Source organism: Columba livia, chromosome 1 (genome assembly GCF_036013475.1).
Source record: "Columba livia isolate bColLiv1 breed racing homer chromosome 1, bColLiv1.pat.W.v2, whole genome shotgun sequence".
NCBI classification, from domain to species: domain Eukaryota; kingdom Metazoa; phylum Chordata; class Aves; order Columbiformes; family Columbidae; genus Columba; species Columba livia.
Window position 1 is genome coordinate 150,682,302 of NC_088602.1, and position 27,576 is coordinate 150,709,877.

Sequence of the window (27,576 nt, forward strand, 5' to 3'; positions counted from 1 at the left end):
AATCAAGAAGTGACTATGAAGAATACGTTAAAAAAAACCAAACTCAAAGTGAAGTCAACACTACCAAACAGAAACTATTAAACAACAGATAACACGGGCAGCACTGTAGATCTAAACTAACAATTAGTCATGCTCTCCTTCTATCTCAAAACATGGATGAGAGGAAAGGCAGGCCTAAAGTTCACACTTCGGCTTGACTGTGCCTTGAGGATAGTAAAATAGCAAAAGCCAGTCCTGTCTTAAGTGTTTGGACATACATATATTCAGAATATGGGTGGACAGACAAACACATACAGGGGAAGGAAGAACTAGCGGTGGATACAAAGAAACGTTTTAGAATGACAAGTTATATTTTCTGCCCGAAGTATCATTATGGAGGAATAAAACCAATGTGTTCTAATGGAAATCTAAAATTCAGTGATTAATGAAGCATAAAAATCTAGACACATTATTTTACGTCATTAAAAATATGCTTACCTGAGCACTCCTACTTCATTTTTGAAAGCCTGTAACTGCTGAGGTGTGGGTGCCGTGACATTCAACATTTTCACTGCCACATCACCTTTAAAACAGCAATTTTCAGTAAGTCCCATTGATACATATTCGCCTCTTGAGAAAATGCTACACAGAGCATCAGAAATATTGAGATGCTCTATTTGCTAGCTTTTGTGAAATAAAACGCTACAATATTAAAATAGATAAATATTCTGTAAAATGTATGAACACTATTCTTATTTTATTCTGAGAAATCTTAGCCAAGTCAAAGCTTTCCAAATACACATCTGAAATCTTCATTCATCAAGAAGGACACTTCAGCCTTTCTAGCAGCTACGTTTCCTCTTCACCCTAACAAGAACTGAGTTTCTAAACAGTTTGAAGTTCTAACATTACTATTTAGCATATTACTTATTAATTTTAAAAATCATCTTCACAACTCTTCAAACCCGCCTGGATGCATTCCTGTGCGATCTGCTCTGGGTGAACCTGCTTTAGCAGGTGGGTTGGACTGGATGATCTCCAGAGGTCCCTTCCAACCCCAACCAGTATGTGATTCTGTACTAGACTTCCCTGGTATGCCCATGCCTCTTTTGTACTGAGGAGCCCAAGACTGGACCTAGAACTTCAGGTGTGGCCTCAGCAGTGCTGAGGTCCCTCAACCCACTGGCAGTGCTTTGCCTAATGGAGCCCAGGACACCATCAGCCTTTGCAGCACAGGCACGCTGCTGGTTCATGTTCAACTGGGTGTCCACCAGAATCCCCAGGTGCTTTTCTGCAAAGCTGCTTTCCAGCCGGGTGGCCCCCAGCAGGCAATGTTGCATGCTTCAGAATAACTGTTTGCCATGGCGGCCACGTACCATGCCACTTTCCTTTGTAGACCGTTCCAAATGATCCAGATCCTATCCTTTGCCCAACGGTGATCTGTCCATCCGGTATCTCCCAATCATCACTTGAATCCCGTCGGCCAAGGGTTTTCTTTATATATATGCATAAACAATAAAAAGGAAGAAAGCAAGTGCATTAATATCTGTGAAAACAGCTTGTTTGTTAAAGATTTGGTATCAGTATTTCATATCATTAAGTCCTGAAAGAACTTTATTTTTCAAATGCTGCATTTGACTTTTCAAGTCAGCCATCCACAAAAGCTCTGCACACAGGTATACTGGCAGTGTTAAAACCAGTAATTAAAAAAATGCAGACACTTTAATGTATCGTTACATTTGAGAATCACTAGAGAATTTTCAAAGTTCATGAATCATGGTGGGAAATGTTAAGCTGTTATTTGAAGGGAAATTTGCATTATAATACGAAGCACACCAAGATATTTGTGTGCAATGGAGTAAAAGTGAGAATAGTCAATTGTATAAATGATTTATATATCAGTTCTGCAATTTCCATATTCCATTATTTATTGTCTTAAAGCCCTTGATCATTACCATACTCATCTTCAAAATACTTCAGAAGGCTTTGATGAAAGAAAAGTGAGAGGAATATGGATGTGTAGTATTTCTGTGCTATGAATATACCATACTATGAATGAAAATAGCTCATCTTTCCCTTACCATTCTATTTCTGTCTTCTGAGGATGAGGAAGATTTCCTTTCCCGTTGGGGTCCTGGTGATTTCTGTAACGCTTTCACATTGGTGAGTGACCCAGGCAAAGAGGCGGGAGGTGTTGCAGACAAACCTGCAGTTGAACCTAAATTTCAGAAACAGGATAATTTTATCTTTAAGAAGCCAGCTTATAAGAATGTATTGATATTAGGTGCAAGAATTGTGCTTAAGATGCAGTATCCCCAAACATCAATGTAAATGTTAAGAGAGAACAAACATATTCTAGGAATATTGTCCTAATATTAGATTAGTGCTCAAGACTCAGATTTCAGGAAGAGACAAGTCTACAGAAAACATCCCTGTATTCCAGATAGTCCCCAGTCTCTTGTCCATGAATTATCAGAAGGACAATGTCTCTTTAAATAGACAAAAAAAAAAAAAAAAATCTATTTTTTTTAATTCCATCAGTTTCTTTGAGAAGAAAAGTAGTAGCATTTTAGTTAGCAGCTGCCTCTCACATTTCTTGTAGCTAACCTTTTAGGGACCCAATAAATAGCTGAAATACTGTACTTTGGAATCAAAACAGAGGAAATGCAAAAAAACTGAAATGTTTTCCAGTTGAGTCTCCAAGTGCCACCTGAAAACCATTTGGCTGTTTTAAAGCTATCTGTAAGCAGAGAGCTCTTATTTAAAAGTAAATATTAAACTGTAGAAAAGATTTTAAAAGAGCAAGTGCTTTAGGGAGCTATCTGAAGCATATTCCATTAAATACAAAAAGAACAGTACATCTGTCGCCTATACATTACCTAAACAAATCTATGCAGGAAAATGTCACTAACGGAGCTGTGTTTCAGAGCCCCAATGGCTCTTCACAAATAGAGCACTTCAACTAGACACTGCTTTTTAAAATACACCATAATTATTCGTAACAAGGTTATGCTGACCCTCCCAATGCTAAGGACATAAAATAGGGTCAACTGTTAATTAAATCCACGCTGCTCTGCTAAACAATGTATGTCATTGTACGAGACCTCCAACATTCCAACGCTTTCTCTCACATCAGTGCTCTGGGAAATGGCAGAAGACAATAGTCCTCATATTCCTCCAGAAGCCCCCTTCTCACCAAAAAAGTGTCTCCTAATGCCAACTTGAGTGCAAAAATTGACTTTGTGACTTTTTAAAACTGTTGCTCGAGTTCAGTCACTCATTGTGTGCTAATTCATCAGACTATATATATCCATCACCGCCTGTCCTCACTGAGCTAAAATCCATACATTTAGAGGTGGAAGCACAAAGTAATGTCATACCATCACATAAAAAAGGGGACGCAGCATCTATAAACTGTCCCACATGCTGAAGCAACAACGATGCATATTGGGCACCCTAACTACATTTACAAGCATCTGGAAGCCAGTGACCTGAAGGATGGACTTGTGTTCATGTTACAGTGACTATATTGTCATATATTTATTATATTATTTGTCTAAACTCATACATATATGGATTTAAATATAGCAGAATAAAAGCAATTTTCCAAGAGTTTACTGGGTTACAGACTTTCTCTGTAATAGCAAAGCTCTACTAGAATGCATTTTCTTCAGAGGTAGCTAAAGTCTCCTACTTAAATTTTAATACCATGATACAGAAACACTAGCACAGTATTCACCCTTCACCAAAAACGCTTTCAGCACATGGTAGAACGTTACAGTTAATCTGTTCATAATAATACCAGATGGCCTGTTTTCCAAGTTATTAGAGTAGAATACTTCAGATAATGTTGCACTTAAGTCATTAGCATGGACTCTGAAGCTGTACAGAACATATTCCACTCCGTAGCCAGTTTGCTTGTTGGGAACACCTGTCTTCTTACAAAGACTTCTGGACCAACTTCACACATTCCTAAGTTGAACTGCTCTTGATATATTCTGAAACAAAAGTCTTTGAAACAGCCAAGATGGTAGCATTTGAAGACCACACTACATGCACTGAACTACCTATTTCCACATGTATACCTATAGACAAAAATATTTACATTTCATGCTATTACTCAATACTTGGTTTCTCCAGCATAGGAAATCCCACAGAGGTTTTTGGGATATTTGTGCAATACAACAGATCCATTGACAGCTTGAGGCCTTGAATTTCTCCCAGAGTCCACCATGTGAAAATGGAAGAGTCTTATTTTACATGGTACAGGACACAAACAAATTCTGTTTCACTGGAAATTTACTAACTAAATAAAAACCACAGGGTCTAAACCATCTAGGGCCCCAGTGTGCTATCAAGTGCACATTCTCAAAATGAAGTATTGGTTGAAAGTCGACACAACATATTACTTGAAAAGCTTAAGACCTAACAAGATATCAATGGAAATGTTTGTAATTCACATTTGATTTCCTAGATTACTTTTCAAAACAAAGAATATTAAATATAGAAAACTATTAAAGCACTGAACTGACTTAAACTGAACAGTCAAGGAAATTCCAAGTTAAGGACGTCACTTTGTCTTTAAAATCAGTGTAATAAAATCCATGGACATTTGTTGAGAAAAATTATGTTAAGGTTCAAATAAAAACCTCAACTACGAAATTCCTTGCTTTTCAAGATTTAAGTCAGATTTTATTTATAGTAATTTTCAAGCGTGTAAAGGTGAAAGTGAGTATGTGTGAAAAGCACATTCAAAGCATACCAGCCAGGCCAAGCAAAAAACAGAGGTGTTTTGATAAACTCACACACTTACATACACACGGTGTGAGGGTGAGGCACAAACAGCATCTGTGGTTTTACTTATTTTGTTTGGGTGAAAACAAGAAAGAAGAGCCCAACTACCTCTGAACACTGGGCCAGGCTCAAAATCAAACACTATTTCACTGGGGACAGAATGAAGGAGGGGACTGGGAGTCCGGGATTGGTATTTCCGAAGACAGCGCATCAGCTGGTTCAAAGGGGCTGTTAGAGAGAAAGAGACGGGCAGGCAGAGACAGAAAGACAGACACATAGAAGAAATGAAAGAAGTCATGGGAAATAACTAGGATGCTTTGACTCCTACTCATAGATTGCTTCGGTACTTGAAGGAAGAAAAAAATAAAAGGTCAATTACTAATAACACTGTTTCAGGACTGGGAAGAGCCAATTGTTTTCAGATGCCAAGCAGACGGTTTATGATCAAAAGTTAAAACCAACATGATAGCACAACATTTAAATGCTGGACAAAATGGGCAAAACTGTGGAGAGCCACACCTATCAACACATACAAAATATAGCTAAAAATGGCAACTTTAAATTAGTAGGCTTGCAGGATTGGAGGAATTTTCTTTTTAAAAAGCGTTCTATCACTGCCATATGAAAAAGCAGCTCCATCAAACACAATGCAGTATGTAGGTACCATCCTACCAACCACCAGATTTGCATGGGAGACACAAAGTTAGTGACAGCCCACAGTATAAAACCTTAGAGATCACGATAGAGTGCATTAAGGTAATTCAGACTTTACTCACGGCTGAAGGAACTTAAAATTAGTAGGAGACAACTGTATTAATGATTTGGAGTTGGAAAAACTGTCATACGCCTGCCCTACTTATTATTTATTTTTTTATTATTATTTCTCTATTATTATTATATTCATAGAAATAAATACAGCACATAAGTAGCCCTCTCAGGACCTTGACGTCAGTGGGAGATGTGACTTAACAGGCCTGTGCATAACACGTAAAGAGAAAAGAAACCTTCTAGCACTAGTTCTGACTTAACTGTGAATTAGGGCTGTGCCTTACTGAAGAAAACATGAAAAGACCTGGCTTTAGCGTAAGGTTCTAACAACCTGGTTCCAAAAGTAGCACAGGCATGCAGTACAGCAAAGCGGCATCTTCAGCAGGGGCAGAGGGGGAGAAGAACTGGAGTATTTGATGCTGCTTTAGGATGCAGCAGTTCATATGGAAGGTACATCTACCATGTTGTCGGTTTTCAATGAAAATCCCCATTGTTTTCATGGGTGGAAAGGTAACAACAGGCATAAAAAAAAATCTTTGAGAGTTGGGAGCTTGTAGCATATCTATGTGCAGCCACGTGAGTGAATGAGTGTGTGTGTGCGTGAGAGCAAAGAAGTGATGGTGCGAGACAATTTTAAAACCAAAAAACTAGATACCACTTCAAAACTTTTTCTCCTTCCATCTCCCCCACTCCCAGAATGACCAGCAAATGACTCAAACTTTTGTCAGACAAATATTAAGTTCATGGACAAGCAAATGCAAATTCATTTTTTATTCTAGTCATATTTTCCTTTGTGCCTGTGTTTTGTAGAAGGAAGCAGAACAAAGGGAAGTGACAGAGCAGTTGTGTAATTAAATATAGCACAGTAACTAGTTTAAACACTACTTACCTCCCTCTCCTCGTAAACCCTGGTCTCTAATCAAGTCCTATAAATAAAAAAGTGCTTAATTTAGATATTATCATTTACATTCCAGAATCAATTGAGATTGATCAAATTGACAATCCATAACCTCATATGCTGTCCATACAATAGAAGTAGTTTCCTACTCTGGCTTACTAATAGCAGCAACGCCAAAGAGCTACTACTAAACTTTACAAAATCGGTTACTTTATAACAGCACCTCTCAGTAGTAAAGTGAAATGCAGACTACCCAAAACAGATGCTGACATGAAAATATTGATTTAAACACAGAGTTGGCCAAAATGCATAAAGAAATATTGAACCAAATGTTCTAGTTACAGCGTCTGTGGCACACATGATTTGAACTGTCATATCAGAAGCTGGGACACCAACTTCTTGTACTGAGGTACATCAGTCAAATGAGTTCTGCTTCGTTTTTTTGTGGTAACAAAGCACCTCATTTGCATAGCCAGTCGCGCTCTGTTCTTCTCAGAAATGACTAACTACACAAGGTCGCCTTCACTTGCGATACGCGGTGAACTGAGAGTATCTTGCACAACGTATCCAGAATAAAAGCAAACTACACTAAGGATTTTCTAAACAGAGGAAGATTAGAAAATCCTATCAGTTTCCCTCTGTATGTCCATTTTCATTGTGAAACTTTTTTTGTTTGGTTACACACAAACCAATTATTTTAGTCCTTTATACACCTGCACAGATGCCAAAAGCACTGGTCCTGCCTCTCAGCTGCACAGCTGCCATTTACCATATGCAAATGTCTACGTGGCCACACTCTTAATAATCAACTAACATTTCACCTTTCACTCAGCTCACATGCAAAATTTATGCCTCAGTGTCCAAGGCAGACTTCAAGACTGCTCGCCTGACAAATGGCTAAGTTCTAGAAAATAGACTTCAGGGTAAAACACCAGCTGTATACATCAGCAAAATTAGAAAGAGGTGGTTGTGGACCAACATTTTGAAAGGTCCTAGCTTGCCTTATACTTAATATCAACCATTATTATTATTTACGATTCAGGATCCAGATATATGCGGTAAACAAGTGTAGCAGTTTCTGGACACTTCAAGACAATGCTCAGAACAATACATACTTTGCTTTCGAAATCCTAAGGAACATTCAGTAAATCTGAACTCAAGCTTACTGCAATAATTTTATTTTCTTCAGTGCCAGAAATATTACTTGAATCACAAATACTGAAAATCCATATCTTCCATATAAAGAAATATGCTTAACATATATAATGGTTTGCCAGAATGGTTACTGGCTTTCATATTCGTAAAGCTGTGGTACAACTACCAGCACAAACCTTGGGACTAAGACAAACAAACAAAAGAGAGCAGTAGTTTGTGGTGGAATGTTCTTTGAAAATGAACAGACAAAACTGTCAAAAGGCAGTTTCTGCTTTTGGAGAAGGGGTATTTGCATTCTTACAGCTCTCAATAACAAAAATGTCTCACACGGCAACTATGAAGATTCTGACAGAGCACCAAGGATTAGCTTAGAAACACAGCATTCGTGTGTACCCATGATAAATTTAACGCACTAATAATTCACAAGGAAAACATCAAATCTACTATTCCCGATCCAAACATTATTAATACTTACATCAATATTGACTGGCTCGATTGTATTGATGTGAACGTTGGGAGCTGAAGAGGATCGGTCGCGTTGCCCAAATTGATTCCGATGGTCTTCATCTGCTGGTCGGAGGGGCTGTGGGATTGGAATGGATTTTGAAGGAGAAGGACTAGGGAGAATTGGTGGTCTGAGAAACAAAGTCAAGGAAAAAGAGGATTTAGGTCTACAAATGGCTTCAAATACTGCATAGTGGGTGTGGTAAGTCCTTTTCAACTATAATAATACATACATTAAAAAAAAACTGATCTAAAGGACTGCATAAAAACAATTTATAATTAAAGACTTCTACTCCTCTATGATCAATTGCAACAACTCTCTGCTGCACAAACCACCTAATTACATGGCTGTGAAGTGCTCTGAGTTAAACCAAAAAACCCTAGCATACCATACCAAACTAGTTATAATAAAACCTGATCCGTAAAATTAATGTAGCCCAACAGGTGCTGCAGATAGCAAGACACACTGCAATGCCCTCACTTCATAGTTAATGCAATGCACTCTTCTAATGGCAACCCATTGAGAAGTAAAAATGCTTAACATCTCACATCAACATTACAGTCACAAGATGTCACGAAAAAAACTCTATGGATGGGATTATTGTTCAATGAAGACTGAAAATTACATACTGTTCACTCAATATAATTGATTCATATAATGGTCAAGGTAATATGAAATATTGATACTAAAAATAAACATACCACCACTTAACCTCTATCTTTGAGAAATAACTTTGAATAGTGCAACATTTCAAACGTCATTTATAGTGCTACAGTTAGGCAATGCAATAGATTTGACTTGAAAGATAAGCGTTCAGACCATGCAGACAAATTTTCTGAAGAAATGCAAATGCTGCCAGTCATAAATGTAGATCAAGTCTTTAATTTACGGCATCATGAATCCTAAATTTAGAAGAAAAAACATCACTTTCTCTTTTCATTTGTAGGAAGGCAGAATGTCAGTTCTTTGGTTATGCATTTATTTTGTTTAAGTACATTAAACTGGCATTTATGTCTTACTCAAGTCAAGGTCAGTCACTGTTAAGTCTAATGATTTAATTTAATGGATAGGCGGCAAAAGGTCAACGAGGAACACTGGCCATCTTTTTCGAAGAAAACTTCCTGTTAAAACATACGTGCCATCTGACAACAAGGTTTCTAGAGCTTACAGAAAACACAACTCCTAAGTGAGGAGTAAAATCCTCCACCCATTCAGTTACTCATGGGTTAGTTACCATGCCCACAAAGGCAATGCCCACAGGGAGAAGCCTCAGAAATAAACCATATAGCAACATACAGCAGCAATAGGTCCTGGTGCTGCCAGGCACTGTGAATGAACATTTCTTGGCTTCTCCAAAGATCTTTAGGGATAACTAACATTTCCAACAGGATCTCTTGACATTTTTTCAGAAACAAGTCTGCTTTAAAGACTGTTACCCTCCCATTCATTGAAGAGTTTACACAGTTTGGCACTGATCCCAGAACGTGGTGCTGTCTGGATCCTGAGTACCTGTCGTCTTTTCCTTCCTGGCCAACAGTCTCACAAGTGAGAATGGCAAAACGGAGCGTTTGCAAATTAATTCAAATAACAGTCTAGTAAGTCTTGCAAAAAAATACTTTTGATTACGTTTGGGAAGTGGGACAGGGGAAGAATAGGTAGTGGGTTTAACCCCGCTTAACTTTTCCAAAAAATAGTTGCCTCTTGTCACATGATAGAATATAAATATTGGGAAGATACTGGAAAGCAATGAACTGAATCTGTCAATAGGCAAATCTCTGAGAAAGGGCCCTGACCAGCCCAGCATTTCAGAAGGTGCTCAGAATTTCAGAAACATTTTTAAAATGCAGTTGATGTACAGAGCTGAAATTTTCATCCATTGCTAACAAGTGTCTTCAGGTAAAATCTTTTCTATTGTAGGTGAAGAAGTTTTGAACTCCTGAACATTTTTGTAAGGAAATCATGCAACTAGAAGCCACACTGGGAGATGGGACACTGCACAGATACAAGTGCAGGACTTGGTTGACATTCTAAAGCACAGCACTTTCATGTTTAAGACAAGAGCGTCAGATGCTGCATGGAAAGATTTCAGAGGAAAAGTCTAAAAAGTGTCTGTCATTGTTGGGACAGCTAACTCCTGCTCACACTGCCTCAGAGCTCTTAGTAACAATGAAATCAAGGGAGGCGTGTAAAAACAGACACCAGCTCATTGCACTAGGAGTGACTGTGAGATAGCATTTGAGCTCTGCCACATGATGAGAACAGAAGCAATCAGATTTTCTGTGACTGTAAGTAAGCCAAGGGAGAAAAAGCCAAATTGCAGAGGTATTGTTTCAAATACATCCTCCTTTGAGTCATAAATGGTCACCTGCTAAGGGAATCTGCAAATACTTCTGTATTTTTGGTCACAGGTCATCATGCCCATCGTGTTGCTAGCACAGCATGCCATGTCATACCACATTTGAAAACAATCTGAATAGCCTTTGCTACCCATTAAATTCTAACTGGGGGAAGTTCAGAACTTTTGAAGACAATTACAGGCTGAGAAAGAACTCTCTTTTTTTGGAGTCTCTAAACTATTATTGGGAGGATCCCTGGGCTTTAGATACCAAAGAATCCAGAGATAGGAATCTCATAAGCAGTTAGCTGTGTGCTCCATCTATGCAATCGGGATTTCTTTAATGGCTGTCCTTGGGACACTTACAAAAAGGTGAGTTATTTCTGCTCAATGAGAGTTTTGCTTGAAAAAGGTAACTAGTGAAGAGAAAGACACAAGTGGTTTGCTAGCCAAGATGGTGTACTGAAATGAGCTCAGAAGAGATTACCACCACCCTCTGCCTGCGTGCTGCAAAGGCTGTATTTTGGTCTGCATCAAGGTCTTGATCTACAGAAAACATGTCACCACACAGAATGCAGTAATCCCCTGAGCTACCTTCTTACAGTATTCCTAAATTTTAATTACTCCAGGTCAGTAGAAGGAACACTGGAGCAAAAAGGACCAGCCATCGCCATTTGGAAGAGAGTGATGTCTATTTCAGGGAAGTTACAAAACTAGTTCTGTGGGCTACACAAACCCAGGGCCAGCAAACATATTGCCAAAAACACAACTGAAAATTCAAGATGACCAGAACGCACACAGCTGCGAAGCCCTTGTTACTGTAGCATACATCTACAGAAAGCTGGGCTTACAGAAGCCGCAGTTTAAATACCAGAATCCAAGTTTCTGTTGCTTCTGTAGCCTTTGTGCGCAGTTAACAGGCAACCTCTGAGCTAGAGAAGACCTTCTACAAGTAAGAAGGTCAACATTCTAACATGTTAGAGAGGTTCTATCACCTCATCTTGCATACTTTCTTCCAGTCTTTATATGTGGGCATTCCTTTAATAAATGGTTCTCAGCTTCTCAGGCACCAAGCTGGGAGAGTTGTCAAATCTCAATGTGTTGGAACCTTTCCTGGCAGTACAACAGAGCATGCTTTTTCCTTGGACCATGTATTTGGAATAAGCACATTGTTCCCTCCGTTTTTATCAAGACAAAACGGAAGAAGTTTGTCAGGAGACAAGAGCAATTGCAGACAGACGTGGATTTTTATCTTTTTCAATCACAGCAAGTGCCAGTGTGTCTACAGATTTACTACTTTATAAAACTGGGCCTAGAGGAAAGAGGAAGGTAACTCAGAAAAGTGCAGACACATGCTACTTTATATATAAACAAACGATTTCATAAAATCATATACAAAACCTCCACTAGACCTTAGAACTCGAAATGATACAAGTCAGCTCTCTTTACAAAAATGAAAATAAATTTTTGATACACATTTTCCTCTATTTCCTTTAACCCACCAATATGATGTTTCACATATTTAAGAGCTGGTCTACTCAGGAAAGATTTTTTTTTTCTCAAAAGAGATTTGTTTGGGCTTCAAGATTTTTGCCTGGATTTTTATTTTGCTGTAGTTGGGCAAATACTTAAAATTGAAAATTCGTATTCACCTAGCTTCAGTTATAGGGTGTGTGCCACTTCCCTTTTAAAATGAAAGCATCTCTACCGGACTGAGATTTTTCTTCACCCCCTCCCAGCCTAAACAAGTGCATCTCAGTTTAGCCACAGGGCTTGGTGTAGTACATGTTATTCATCTGGCAGACTGCATACTCATACCTGAGTGAAAACTATTGCAAGCTAAAACATGCAGCAAGGCTTTTGTTTGTTTGTTTACACCAGAATATGATTTCCTTTTCTTTTTTTCCCTTTTTTTCAATAACCCCAAATCAGATGTTGATTTGGAGAAAAGGATAGCAGTACAAGTTTGTAACTGCAACCTAGAGAAAAATCACTCTTACAGCATCCTGTGAAGTAGGTGCAAAGGCATCACAGGACAGATCTGTAACAGTCTTAAATTCATACAGATAATTTTTCTATACCATGATAATTTGTTTCCATCCATGTTGGCTTGTAGGTTTAAAACAACTCCCAGGACTATCACAATGGTGTGCATTTATATATGGGCCTTTGGGCACAGACCAAAGCTCAGCAATGTTTTCCTAAAATTTCTGATAGCTTCATGTATCAGGGGTGATCAAGAGAATCCAAACAGCTGTTGTTAGGCCTCCAAACCAGGCTTCAGTTCACTAGCATGTTTCTGCATACACAATTTTGGAGAGCAGGATGTTTCCCTCACCTGTTGTACAGACTAAAGATGATTTTTCTAAAGATTCTGATACTAGGGCTTTACTGCTCAGCAAAGTCGCATATCAAGCTGGATATTGTAGGGAATTTGCTATCATTTACATGGAGTGGTCTGGAAAAGGTCTGGTGCCAGAATTTCTAAGGGAAAAGTTCAGAATTATTTTACGCATAAAACACAAAGCTTTTGCTCACCTAAACACCTGGGGATCTAAATGGTGTTGTAGTACTCAATATAATATTGTAAGACTGCATCTCTGCTTCCTCGTTTTTTCAGAAGCTTTTCTAGATATTTAAATAACTTCAGTTGAGGCGGAATGATCAGGGAACATTTGGAAGACAGAAAGGAAAGCAGAGGTGTTTAATCATGGGCTGGAGCCTGCGCTAAGGCAGGCACTGGCAAGCTTCCTAGAATGGTCCACCAGACAGGCCCCCTTCCTTCCTCGAATTTAGAAGGCAAAGCATGTCGGGAAATGCTGTTTTTTCAAAAAGCCAAGATGTTGCCAACCTGCTTACTACCAGCATTCTGCATGGAGCAAAGCAGAAGCTTTCAGTTTCTACTGAATCTTCTATGCTATTCAAAGTCTGACCATGTGCCCCCTTCATCACTCACTCCACAGGTTACTTATCCTGCATGTGCCTCATGAGTTTGCAAAATTTTACCCAACATCACAACATCTGAGAGAACAGATGGAAGTTGAAAAAGACAACTTTGGAATATTCTGAATAGCTAATCTCCCTTTTTCAATTAACAAATCTGTAAGATCAAGGGAACTGAGTTCACAGAAATTCTGTGCTCATATTTTATGAGGAAAGATAAAGAAGAAACTTTATGAAAGTGCAATGAATGAAATGAATACAATGTATTATATACAGTTCGTGTACTTCAATTTTATTACAAATAGCTATTATTAGGGAGACCTACACTTTAATAATTCTTTCCAGTTAAGCGCAGATTATAACTACAATGACTGCTTTGGCACGAGAGGATAGTGCAAACTGAAAGAAATAAAATTGGACAAAAGGCCTAATGTGGAGGTTGGACACATTTTTATCAGGGGTTCGGAAATGTGCAAGTGGGACCATATGTGCTTCATTATCTTGGGGAGGAACGTCTGGAGGGACTGCCTATGGCTTACAGTTGGAAGAACGAAAGGCTACGGGACTGGATTGCTTTACGATGTTACACATGAGCGAGGTGCAACAAAGTTCTCCAGCATGTTTAGCAGCGTTTGCATCAGGTCCAATGGTCTTTTCCTTTATGTCCCTTCCTCCTTCCAACTTCTCCATTTGATCCCTTGACAATGTCTCAGCATGTCACACACGCCTTTCCTCTTGAGCTTGTCTTGCAACACAAACTCTTCCTTTCTTTGGGCACTTTGCCTGCTGCTGGAATCCCTTCACAAGGCTAAAGGTGAAGAAGGATGTTTGCATTCTCTTTCCTCAGGTTTACCAAACGATTAGTAACATCCTTTCCTCTGTGGGCTGTGCCATGCAAGATGCTAAGAGAACAGAGAAATCAAAGGAACAATTATTAAACTAATAAGCGCTATTTCCTCATATATTCTATCCCACTGCCCAACTCTCAAAATTTCGATCCCTCACTCTCTTCCCAGACAAGACAACCTCAAATGTCAGACTTTTATTTCATTCCAGTTGAGCTGTTGTTCCATACTACAGCAGTACCCTCTAACAAAATCATGGGTAAGTATATGTTTTTACAGAAAAGGCCAGCATTTTTTTTTTGGTTCTTAAAAAAAAGAAAAAAATCAGTGAAATTAATATTTCCACAATTATGTCTTTAAAAAGCAGAGAAGTACTATTAAAGAAAGCCAAAAGGATAACTGGAGAAAGGTATGGACAGTGCTATGTGCTCATACAACAGCATGTGAGCTGCTTCTGGAAAGGAAATACTACTAACACAGATGCTTGGGAAAAATTGCATGACTTTGTAACTTGCATACTACTTAGGAACACCAGCTGATAAATATAAACCATTTTAAAACTAAACAGAATTTTCAAGGCATGACGTATGCTTTTTTTTGTTTGTTTAACAATGTAAGTGTACAGCAAGGCAATAAAGCAAAAAGCAAAGAGCTAGAAACCTTTTACAGTTCCTGCAACCACAAACACGTACAGATGTAACACTTAGGAAAAGCTCCTTAACCTCAACTGGCAAGTATATTTAAATGTTAACTTTTTTATGTATGTGAAGTTAAAAACTTTAATGCATTAACTAGCTTTGGACTCAGTTTTCCTTTCCATTTGTACTTCACAAAACTAAGACTGCCTGAAGTAGTGAATGTATCAATTAAGATAACCCATCCTGTTGTATATAAACTGGTAAGAAAGCACGAACATGTAGCCTCATCTAGGTGTTCCTGCTCCGGCAGGGGGATTGGACTAGATGATCTTTCGAGGACCCTTCCAACCCCTGACATTCTGTGATTCAGTCAGGCAGAGGTAATTGAAAATTCAGAGAGAATTTAGCATATAGCAGTACTAGGGTTGAGGCTATACGGTGCCCTTGGCATCTGCAGGCATTTAACACAGTTGGTATAAGCAAGCCTCTTCGCAGATTAATAGTTCTAACCTGGTTATAATTTCAGCTGTACCACAAGAAAGGCAGAGCCTGCTTAGCTTAGAGAACCACAGCAGCAGCCTTGTCCGCAACCTGCTGTACTAACATCCATGGGATACAAGGGCAACATCCACTACCAGGAAGAAGCACTTTGAATTTACTCGAAGCTGCACAAAATAGCACATCATCTCTCTTTGTACTTACCAAACGAGGTTCCCTCTGCAGGGCTGCCAATGGGTTTTCCTGGGACACATCATATTTGATCTTTCATAAAAGAGTCTTGGCTGTCCAGGGGATTTCTCTTCTAGTTAGAGTCCATAGGCGCCTGCATAGCTTCCAGATGTGTTTCTGCTTTGGTTTGGGCACAACGCTCACTATACCAAGAGAGTCTTTCTGCCAAATTCAGTTCATCTCCATGGAGCAAACACAGGTCCTAGGAACGTTTTTCTGAAGGCTTTTGTATTTGGTGTTCTTAATAAAACTGCATTAGGTTTCTTGACTTTGACACACATCCTTGAGTTACTGCTTCTTGGAGATCTGTTCAACTACCTAGTGCTGGGTGATGTCAGTGATCCCTTAGCTACTGGGAGCATAATCTAAATATGATCACTTGTCTCTTCACAGAGAGAGGGTGCAGAATCTTTGTTGGACAGGGGATGGAGGCTGTGGTCAGTTTTAGAAGTCTAGTTTTACAGCAGCAAAGAGATGCTATTGGTATATCCCAACATCTAAATAGGAGGAAGACAGCTGGTCTAGAGGATATTAAAGGAATGTGTATGTGGAAAAGCCACTACAGCAGTATCATGAACCTGGAATTGACATCTGTTCACACTGATCTTACAGTGGTGTGGCTTATTCTGAAACAAAGGTATGTAACTTCAAGGCAAATAAACTGTAGTTTTTATAACACAAAGTATTTGTGAGGATACAATTTCGGATTGTATTAATTTTAAGTATAAAATCTTTCCAGTTTAGACCAGGTCTAAGCTACCATGCAGAAGAAATCAATTTAACAGGCAAGGCTCCAGTTCTACAGACACTTACGTACAGGTTTAACTTAGGTTCATTACTAATTTATATCATTCATGCGAATGAAAACATTCACTTCTTGGAAGTTAAGCAAAGGTGGGTATATTTGCATGACAAGCCAGATTACAAAAACGTAGAGAGAGTTGCAAAGCAATATTTTGAGCGTTTCTAAGCATACAGTACTGCAATGTTATGTTATTAAACAGCAGGAATAAGGTCATACCCAACAGAATCTGAGGGGGGCACTGAGGGGTATGATCCAGATGCTGGGGTGGTCTCTCCTAATGAGGCCTCCTCCTGCGGTATGGGGTGATGTTCAAAGAACTTGGAGACAAACAGCAAACTGTGAGGCAAGAACAAAACAAAAACAACCTAACTTGTGCAAAACCCAGAAGCTTCACCAAATAACACGCCAAGATTGAAAACAAACAAACGAACCCCACAAAACCACAACCCCCCCACTGACCAAATTCTAAATTTTAAAATAAAGACTACATTAACACATTAATCTGCAAGATTCGTTAAAAATATTATTTACTTGACAAAGGATCAAAATATCACGCCTTAAGCATATCATTGCAGAAAGTAATTTTCAATCTGTCAGTTGAAATTGCAGACATTTGGTTCCTCAAGAATGTACAAACTATAACTATGTGTTGAGTACATGACCTTATTTTAATGTTTGCACCAATTTAATGCAAAAAAAATAAATGCCAAATAGATAGAACTATATTATCAATAAGCCCTGAGTACGAACTTGAGAAGTGCCCAAGGAAACTACTAAAAATATCAGCACAAGCAGAAATTAAATTTATTCTTGGGGGAAAAACTAGCATTTTATATGATTCCTTACAGGAAAGTCTATTTAAAGGACTTAATAACCTCCACTGAAACCGATCAAATAAATACACGGAGACAGTTTACACCAGATCCTTAACCTACCTCGCAGACTCACACAAATAGACCAAATTCAAGAACACATGACTGATTTGGACACTCTCTTTTATGTTTCTTACCTAGACATCAAACTCAAGAATGGATTTATTTTAAATCACTGTAAAACCAACTGCAATTTCACCATATTCAACTAGTGTCTCAACATTTTTTTTAGGTTGAAGAGAATAAACCCACATCTAAACATTTAAATAGGGCCCTCGCCATCACATAATAAAGAACTAGTTTTGATTAAGAATAACAACTGTGAACAATGAGAAGTCTGTTTGATACAGCCAACTGCTCAGCTACTCCATTCATGCTTCAAAGAAAGCATTTTCTAGTCCAGCAAAAAAATATGAACTGGTTGTCTGAACTAGCACAGAAAGAATATGAATTATGCAGTCTCACAAGAACAGTTGAACTTCTCTATTTTTTTCAGGCACCTCCTCTCTCTCCCTGAATTACAGATTTAATATAAGAAATCACTGACAGCTGTAAGCTTAATAAAAGGCTCAACTTCAAAATCAATCATGATTACTTACTCGAGTTGGTCATAATTGACACACATCAGTGGCACTTCTGTACTACAGCGCTGGTGAAATTTGTAGCCGCACGTCTGGCACCGGAATCCCTGGAAAAGCAGCTTTCGACAAAAGTCGCAGAATGCTAACGTGAAGAATGTTTTTCGTACCTACATTGTCAAAAATAATCATAATTAAATAGAGTCCTTCCGTAAGCCTAAGAAAGGATATTTCCTTTTACCTCCCTCAAATACATGTAAAAGCCAATTTTTTGGTTATGGAATTACAGTTTTATACATCAAAAAGATTTACATAAAAGATTGTCTCATTTTCGAATAGTCTTCATGCATCCAAATTTTCTTTCAACTGTTTATTGGAATTAATGCTTCACTTCATTAGCAGTAAGAAAAACAGCAACAAATCTGAAGGAAAACAGCGCACTATTATCATGCTAGAGATGAACATTCAGAATTTAATTGGATACAACCTATAAAAACAAAAGCTGCTGAAAGATTTTCTAATTTTTCCAAGAGCCAAATGACATTTTGGTCCAACACTCACAGGACTAGAAATACAGATATGGCTTACGTATATGGCTTCTATGTAGTGTTACATATACAGTTGTAATTTTGAATACTAAAACTCAGAAACATTAAAAATTGTGAAACAGTGAACATATATTATCCCTACATTATGGGGGGGGAGGGAGGGGTGAATAATTCCATTTCATTTTAAAATTCAGCAATACTTGGTGTAAAACCACATTCTATTTTTATTACTAGATGTCATAATCAAGGTTTCAGAAGGATATAAAAAACACATTAAGCCTACCAGATTTCAACCTAACTAGTCATAGCCAAACTAGCTTGCTTGAGTAAAATAGTTTAAGTAGCTTGCAAGCAGAATCTTGGGTTGTTATATAAAAAAAAGGTCGGTCTTTTCCATACGAAAAACATTACTTCCAGGACTTTGTATGTAGCTAGAACCACTAGATGGATTCTGTTTAACAGATTCCATTTACTTGGTGCCTTATCAGGTCAAAACATATTTGTGCACTAGCATCACTGATGATGTCAGCACTGCTCTGGGAATAGTTAGTTCATTAGTTAATTGCTGCTGCAGAGCCAGCAGGGAGGCCCAGAATACATTTTATAGATACAGCAATACAAAAATAGTAGATTATTATTACAGCTCTGCAATGCAGTGCTGATTTACACTCCCTACATTTATAGATTTTAGAGGGTGTCTTCCATCCAAACATGGAAGTTTTAAGGGCAATCAAGTACTCTTTACACTTATTTCAATTACAATTCTATCTAATTCACTTAAACTATTGTGATTAAGAACTTCTTTTGCAACCCACACCACATCCCACAGCTACAAAATATTATTCAAAGTTGACAACGTGAATCTGAAAGTACAGAGTTGATTTAACCTCACTCAACGTTTCATAAAAACCAGTACGTACAAAATTGTGTGTTGTGAGTGGCACATTCTCCAAGACTTCCACATGCAACTCTTCTCCCGTGAGCCAGGAAATGTCAGTGTCCCAGCCAATTGGCTTCTTCTCTCTAAAGTGTAAATAAACCTTTAATTAGCAGCAGCACACAAGCCCTCCAAGGTCCCCTGCTGAAGATGTGGGGTCAGGTACAAAGCTGCACTGTGGGGGTTTGCTATCCAGTCTCTTAACTGCGGAAACTTTAAAGGCAAGACATTGAGCTCAGCACATCCCAAGGAAAGCACAACTTCACCAGAAAAAAAAAAGTATGAATGAAATTCACTTTCTCAACCAGTTTCAGTAGTGGCTGATTCCTTAGTTCCAAGGTGACAGATACTTTTCTGATCAAATAAAGTGCTTGTGAAAGCACCTGTTCCAACAGAGTTCTAAAGAGATGGTTAATTCTGTGGAGTAGGATAACCTACAAACTTTTTAGCGCTAGAAACTATTTTTTTCCCCTCACAGGAACTCTGTAATCAATTAAAAATGCACTATAACCAAGCCAAATAAAACTGAAAAGTTAATGAAACCTATTTAATACTTGTTTGGTTAGCATGAGTTCGAATGTTTTGCCAGCAGTCTATAAGCTCATATTACTCTGTGTTATGCTTGTTCTTGAAGTGAGTAAATAAAGGAGTTTGCCATTCTTTTTACACATGTCCTCATAGCACAGATTTTTTTAGTACAAAGTATCATCTCATTCTGAGTTTTGAAAACAACCTCCCCAATGTTGGATAGAATCAGCCGTACTGGGTAACTGCAAGAAGAGATTCTAAGAGCAAAAACCATCACACACAAACCATACCCATCTTGTATTCTGTAAACAGCACAGCATTCTGGAATAAGACCTCTCATCATCAGAGCTTTCTTTAGGCTGTCTCGGACTGTCACTCCACATCTTGCTGGAACCTAGAGGTCAAATATAAAATAAATTAATTAAAATAAGTTGCAAACATTTTGAACCTCAAGTGCTAAAAATCCACTTTTTATGATGCTCCACAGAATGTCAGGTAAAAGTTTTTCAGAATATTTTTTGTAATGTGGAAAATTTTCTTGGATAATAGTATATAAACAACCTAGCTCAGCTAGAATAGAGAACAAGCTCTACATTTCTATTGACATTTGGAATGAATTCTTCATCCAACTCCAAAAGTGACTTTCCAACTCTTCTCAATTTGAAGAAAATGGAGACCCAGCACACTGACACCTAATAACTATGTACACCTATAAAAAGTTCAGGCCAAGCTGTAAAATTAAGTGGGGCAACAAGCCAAGTGGAATTAAAATGAACTAACTTGGACTGCACTCAAAAAAACATTACAATGAAATGTAAACACTTTATTTTCTATTTCTAAAGCAAAAGATAAGCATGCAAACAGGCAAAATAAAACAATCATCCAAGCCAAGCAGAGCATCATCTCTTACTTCAACCTATATTTGCAACTCTACGGACATTTCCCATTTGAGAAACATACTTCTCTCTTCTGTTTCACTATACAAAAAGTTTAGACATCTAACAGGATGGAAAGAATGGAGAATGGAGACACTTAGTGCCATGATCTAGTAAACGGACTAGAGTTGGACCAAGGGTTGGACTCGATGATCTCTGAGGTCTTTTCCAACCCAGTCGATTCTGTGATTCTGTGAGAAGCACACTAAAACTAGCCAAACAAAGAACTGCAAGCTACGTAATGTAACAATATTTCCCTTGCCTCTATCCTATCCATAGGCATATCTTATAGGAATAAATATCTCTAGGTAAACCTGCGATTTAACAGTCTGTAGTGTCAAGCCATATAAACACAACAACACATAATTCGGTGATTAAGTGTAGTTAAGGTGTTGAGTATTACCCACTTACTATTTCTAGAACTAAGCAGTGAAAATACGCAACATTTGAGTGGTTTACACACTGGGATATCTCCTGTAATCCTGGACAGCACCTCAAACATGAATCAAAAGAAAAACCCACAGATAAAACCAATCAAAAATGTCTGTCTGAAGACACAAGCTTGCTAGTGGCCTAAGCCAGAGCCCTGGGTAGCCAAAAGCAGTCTCCTAATCAGCTTCAGTTGGCTTTGGATCGGAGCCTAGCTTGTGCTCCTTGCACTTAAATTTCCATGGGTATTTAGGGGCCCTATGTCCTACTTAAGGATGACAGTGAAAAGTAGCAGCCTATTTCAAGGAGCTTTGTCAACACCACTTGAGGTTACGCTATATATTGCATTTCTAGAACTCAAACATATGAACTCTCAGAAGAGACAAATTAAAGGAATATTCTCTTTCACAACATTCCTCCCATTAGTAGGAAAATGCTTCTTACAGGATATTTGTGCATTTCATCTGGTCAACACGAAAACATTTAGAAAAGATAATTTCTACCGACTTCTTGGAAAAAACATGCTATAGCATACTGCTTTACAATCTTGATATTCAGCCTTAAGTGACTTTGACACATTCCATTACTTCTTAATGCATCTTTTAATGAATCTAAGTAACTTTGCCCCATCCTAGAAGTGAACACTGTGGCTTTCCAACACTTGTAGGTCATTCCTCCAACATAAAACTTCCTTAATTGCTACTAATACCTGCCACTGGTATTAAGAGGGAGTCTGGAAGCACCTATATCGTCAGTATCATCAACCACTTTCCATTGCAAAACTCAACCTTCTGTTGCTCCAGTCTCTACTAAACTAACTTCACACTGAAACCAACTGTTCACAGTGTTGTTCTGTGACTGGTACCCCCTGCTCCCAACCCCTGGTGATGTGGTTAGCATAACTGACACCATTTTATGAGGCAAGCAGCCATCCTTTGTGATCAAGTGGGTCACGTATTGATTCTCTTTCCCCTCATCATCAGGCACTGAAGGTCCTGGCAACCAGGCAGACAAACTAAACAGATTTCTGCTTCCCCTCCCACTGGCCTCAAGCTCCACGGACACCAGACCTCCATGAAGGTCCCAGACACCCAGTCCACCAGGTGGTGGTGATGGCATCACAGAACAGGCCTCACAGCACCCAAAGCACTGTCTGCAAAATCAAGCAGTTATACATCCTAAGGGGGGAAGCTAGACCAGAGCCGCTGGTGGACAGTGAGACCTGGGACCCCTCGGTGGCCAGGGACACCTCCACTGTCTTCTGCGTCCTCCAAGGACTCAGTGAGTGACTCATATTCTTTCATAGGAATGTGAAGTCTAGATTATAATTGCTATACTGATAAGGCAAACCATGTATTAAGATTTGACCCAAACTGCAGAGGGTCCGGGTGATTAGAAATTATAAGATAAATTGGATTATAAATTCTGTATTACGGTACTTATAAATTGTACTATACTGATTCTGCTTGTAGAAATCCTGTGCCATTTTAATTTTTAAGGCTGTGCTATACTAATAATAATATCCTGTTAAGAAAAGAAAGCTTTAAATGTAACTACGATTTAGTGTCATCATCATGCTGCCAAGGATCCTTAAAAGAACCTGCCTGTCCCCTCACTGTTGAGTGGCAAGTTCTCCCTGCTTCCAACACATATATTTACCAATACAGAGTAAACATTTTTTTTTAAGAACTGGACTAAAATCTCTGAGGATTTCAGAGGTGTGCTCCAACCTCCCACAAAGGTCAGGTCCAATCATGAGCCATTTCAATAGAGCAAGCAGCAATTCAGCTCAAGGCTATTTGTCCCCTAAGCACAGCTCCCACTGGACTGAGGTAGAAGCCCCCTGAGACACTTCAGCTCTACCTTTCCAGCAACCCCTGTTACTTCACCACTGACATCCACAGTGGAAGAAGAAATCCAGATACTGAGAGGGTAATATACAGACCGATGCAGGGGGAAAAGGGGAATAAAGAGAGGCATGCAAGTGGCTGGGCATGAAGTAGAAATGGAACAAGAAAGGCAGGACAAACATAAGAACCGAGCAGGGAAAGCCTGTGTATACTGGGAGAGGGGATCATTATCAGCAGGCTGGTGAGAAGCAACCAAGCAAGACAGAGGGAAGACAGACTGAGGAGCTAAATGAGGCAGAGGGCAGGGAACAAAGATGCCACAAACCATCATGTAGGGGAGAAAGTGGTTGAAACAGCTGGGGAGGCAATGGAAACACATTCTGAATAGGAACCTTTCATGCTGTGATTAGGAGAAAAGATGGTTCATTTTGGACAAGGAACACCAGGGGGAAGGGACTGCTTAAGTAAAGCATTAGGATTGAGCATAGAGGGGGAAGAGGTTCTAGCTCAGGCAGAAAAATTCCAGGCAGAGTATTAAAAGAAACCAAGGCAGCATAATCTAGATGTGGGTAAAGGACAAGAAGGAAAAGTCAAGCAGTGGAAAGGTGACTGACATTAAAAACGAAATGAAAAGGGAAGTAACCTTGTTCCCACTGAAAGGTATTTTCTTCCTCCAGCACTGATCCTCCATAAAGAGCAACAACATCCTCCAGTACCTCATGAAGCAGAGGTCTGAATCAGGAACCAAAAAGTCCCAACTCTATTACTGAATTACATTTCCATAAATAATGTCACTTCAGGTAATTTTTAATTCCTTTCTTTCTAATTCTTCTGGAAACAAGATTCAAGAAGTTACAGGCTTCCTTTTCAGAGATCATTACGGTCAGGAAGGCAACTTCTCAAAAATGCGACCTATCAGAACAAAAGTTGCCAACAGCTACACAAGTGCAACGGGACTGTGAAAAATGTCCATTAAGCGTCTTGCTCACTTATAATTCACTGTTCCTCAGTATTACTTCCCCAAGTCTCCTTCAATGAAATCTAAGCAATGTTTATGCAACTTGCAATTAGAAACATGGATAGAAAGTTAGTTCTCTTCATTGCCATTTGCAACAAGATCCAGCTAAAAACCAGAACTGTTCTGATTTCTGTTAAAACCACCAGGATCCTGAAATCAGCATCACATTTAGAACATTCTCTTACAGAACTCCTGAGCAGAGAAACAGAAGGCTAAATTAAAAGAACTAAAAACTAGAATAAATCCCTGTAGTATTAATCATTTTCCCAGACTGGTACAGTACGGTCTATCACCATCTGTGCATGTAGCCCTTCAGCCTCCTCCTTCAGTCCCTACCAGCACCTGCCATAAAGCAGAAATTTCATCCTGCAAAGCATTCCCTTCTAAAACCTCTTTTTTCCCCCACCTGCTTCTCACACCCAAATAATCACAAAGTTAAAGATCCCACTATTTTGTAACTAAAAGAATCTACATGTTTTGCAACAGTTGCCACGTAGAAGTTCATACTAGTCAATCACAGGATCTGTTAAGGGTTTTCAAGTTACTTATATACCAAAGATGTGTAGATCAGAAAAGGTTTAGGTTTTTATAACAATTTGAACAGTTGATTCAGCAAACAATTTTCAAAAGTAAAGAGCGTGGGCTATACAAAACTACAGAGTAGTACAGAAGCTGCCAATACAGATTGCAAGATGTGTTCAGCACGTAGCTTACGCTAAAAAGTAATTTACTTGTTCATCTTGTATTGGGCAAGTAGTGATTCCAGAAGACACCAAAACACATGCTCAACTTTGCAAATATGAAGTCTCAAGGAAGCAAATGAAAATTATTCCAGTGCCTCCAAAAACTCTCACAGTAAAGTCTTACTACCTAAACAGATTAAATAGAACTATAACACATAATTTCCTCATTTCTTTTATTCATGTAAAGTATTTCTATGGACCGTAAGTATTCATAATAACATTGCTGATATATATTTAGTACCGCAGCCACAAGCATTTAAGCAATGCATAATAAATCATCTATTTCTGTAAACCAGGTCATTCCTGATTCAGTAAGAAATTCAGGGCTACGTCCCTAAATAACTCTTACATCACTTTTCTAACACCAGAGCAGAAACTGGCAGAGTCTCAGTGAGTTAAAAATGCTTCCTTACACCAGTGCAGTTTCCAATACAGCAATAAAGAGACTAACAAGCAGTTTAAAAAATCAACGTAAAGGTATCGTCTGAAAGTGGAGAGGCTGGACAGATCTTAATACTATTATACCTTTCAAAACTACTTAGCTGCTTCCGTCCTCAGCCAAGCACTGTAGTTTAGCTCAGTTTAGCCAAGTGTTATGTATGTTACACACACCTTAGAACTTTTGAAAAATTCTAAACAGTTGAGTACTGGGTACAATAAGCGAGAATATTCCAAGTAATATGGATTTTGAAACATCACTTCAAAGTTCTGATTTACTTGCCTGAACACATATCCCCTTGAAAGATCACACTTATTTCCCCCTTGGTACCTATATAACTAAATGCCAGCAACATGCTATCTTTTTTTGCCAAATTACTAGTTTTCTATTCTGACATGTTAGGTTTTCTGGTAAAAATCCAAACATGATATCTGCATTTAGTTTTCATCTTAGGCATGAAGAACAAATGTTTAACCAAATCAATCAGCCAATTTTTACAGCACTAACAGATAAAATTAAACCCCTTCGTGGCAAAGAGGACATAAGACAATATTGAGCATCACATCCTCCATAAAATGAAGAACATGGCTTTCAGACACAGCTGTTCTGGATTTCAGGGCATTCTGACCAACTTCCAGGAGAAAGAAGCATTTAAGAATATACATTCTTAATGGAGCACATTAGTATAATAAGACAAAAGGGAGACAATTCCTTCACACTAAATCTTGTTTCCAAGGGAATTTGAACAGAATTTACAAAGCTGTTCCCACTCCGTCAAATGCACCCCATTTAACTTGCAAAGACATCGGTTACCAGCACCCACTCATACCTTACAATTAAGGGGTACTGATTTGTAGGACATAATGGACTGATTTATACCAATACAGAAATATTTGCTCAAGAGCATCCAATCACTAAACCACACTGGATCAAACCTGCTGTGCCGAGTCAACAGCAGCCTCCACACCACCATTTTTGAGGTCAACTCCCAAGCCGTGTCCAGAAGAGCACTGATCATTTATAAGGTTATAGCAGACAGTGGGATCACCATCATAAAATTTTACTTAAGGTGAATACCAGTGGCAGAAGTTGTGAAAGTTGACAGTGATGTACTACTAAAAAAAAGTTTGTAAAAGATGGCTTTAGACTTGAGACTTAAAAGTTCATCTCGAAAAATATCCATAGCCGCTATATGGGAATCAAAACCCAAGACCTTGAGATTTCTGCTCAAGTCCTAAAAAATTCAGCTGGTTGTTCTCCAAATCAAAACTTAAACACATTAGAAATTTAAGTTACAAAATAGTTTAAAGAAATCTTTCTGCTAGGTCAGACCCAGAGTCCACTTGTGTAGTATCTCATCAAAAACTATCACACCTCAAATGCTTTAAATACAGGGTGCAAGAAGGGGCAGAATTCACACCCACAATTCACATCCTCCTCTAAACTGTTGCAACTGATCCTAAAAACAAATGGCTACTTTTATCTCCCGGTGGTATACACATTCTCTACAAATATTAAGGCCTTGGTTGATCAGTTTACTTAAACAACACAAGAAGCCGTGAATGTAAGTATGACATACAAGAATATGGAATTAAAACATTTCTTGTGATTATTTTAAGATTTGTGACCTGCATTCCCTTTCACTGAGTGCCTGCCTAGCATATCATGAGGTAAAGGAAACACACTCCAAACAATATGTTTCTCTGTCCTTCATCACTTTCTACAGACAGAATTTCCATCTCGTAAGGAATCACTAAGCTCTCCTTACTTGAGGAATACTCTTAAAAAGCAGCGATCAATATTGCACAAGGCATTCCAGATGATAAGGCATCCATTTCATGAAGCAAATTTCCAATATTGTTTGACTTTGCAATCTAAGACTGTGGGTCAATAAAACTGAAGGAGGTTAAACTATTCTCCTTTCAACGCATACTACTTTGAATTTATCCAGCACTGAGTTTAGCCTGCATGGTGGGTTAACCCCAGCAGGTAGCTGAGCACCATCCAGCTGCTTGCTCGCTCCACCCTCTGCAGGGTGGGGGAAGAGAAATGGAAGGACAAAAGCAAGAAAACTCATGGGTCGAGATAAAGACAATTTAAAAAGTGAAGCAAAAACAGAAGGGAAAAAATTCTCCTAATGATGCAGAAGGAATCACTTAACACCAGCAGAGTGATGCCTACATTAGCACTACATAGACTGCTGTGAAGAAAATTAACTCCACTCAAGCCAGATCCCAGTACAAGCTGCTGTGGCACTACTGCTCACCTTGCTTCACAAACACCTCCCTAAGACACATTCTCTGGC

At 38.7% G+C, this 27,576-nt stretch overlaps 1 protein-coding gene across 2 annotated transcripts in view; it reads right to left on the reverse strand.

Moving 5' to 3' along the window:
- BRAF (B-Raf proto-oncogene, serine/threonine kinase) overlaps positions 1 to 27,576 on the reverse strand; it is an 86,519-nt gene that overhangs the window by 23,347 nt on the left and 35,596 nt on the right. Inside the window, exons 4-13 of one of the 2 annotated variants that reach the window (XM_065038253.1) lie at positions 20,148 to 20,251; positions 19,313 to 19,415; positions 17,866 to 18,014; positions 16,611 to 16,730; positions 8,070 to 8,229; positions 6,431 to 6,467; positions 4,882 to 5,001; positions 2,061 to 2,197; positions 1,356 to 1,473; positions 478 to 562 (exon numbers count right to left, since the gene is read on the reverse strand). In XM_065038253.1, the coding sequence (XP_064894325.1) occupies positions 478 to 562; positions 1,356 to 1,473; positions 2,061 to 2,197; positions 4,882 to 5,001; positions 6,431 to 6,467; positions 8,070 to 8,229; positions 16,611 to 16,730; positions 17,866 to 18,014; positions 19,313 to 19,415; positions 20,148 to 20,251 (1,133 nt within the window). The remainder of the gene's footprint in view (positions 1 to 477; positions 563 to 1,355; positions 1,474 to 2,060; positions 2,198 to 4,881; positions 5,002 to 6,430; positions 6,468 to 8,069; positions 8,230 to 16,610; positions 16,731 to 17,865; positions 18,015 to 19,312; positions 19,416 to 20,147; positions 20,252 to 27,576) is intronic. The other variant, XM_065038245.1, reaches the window with a different exon arrangement.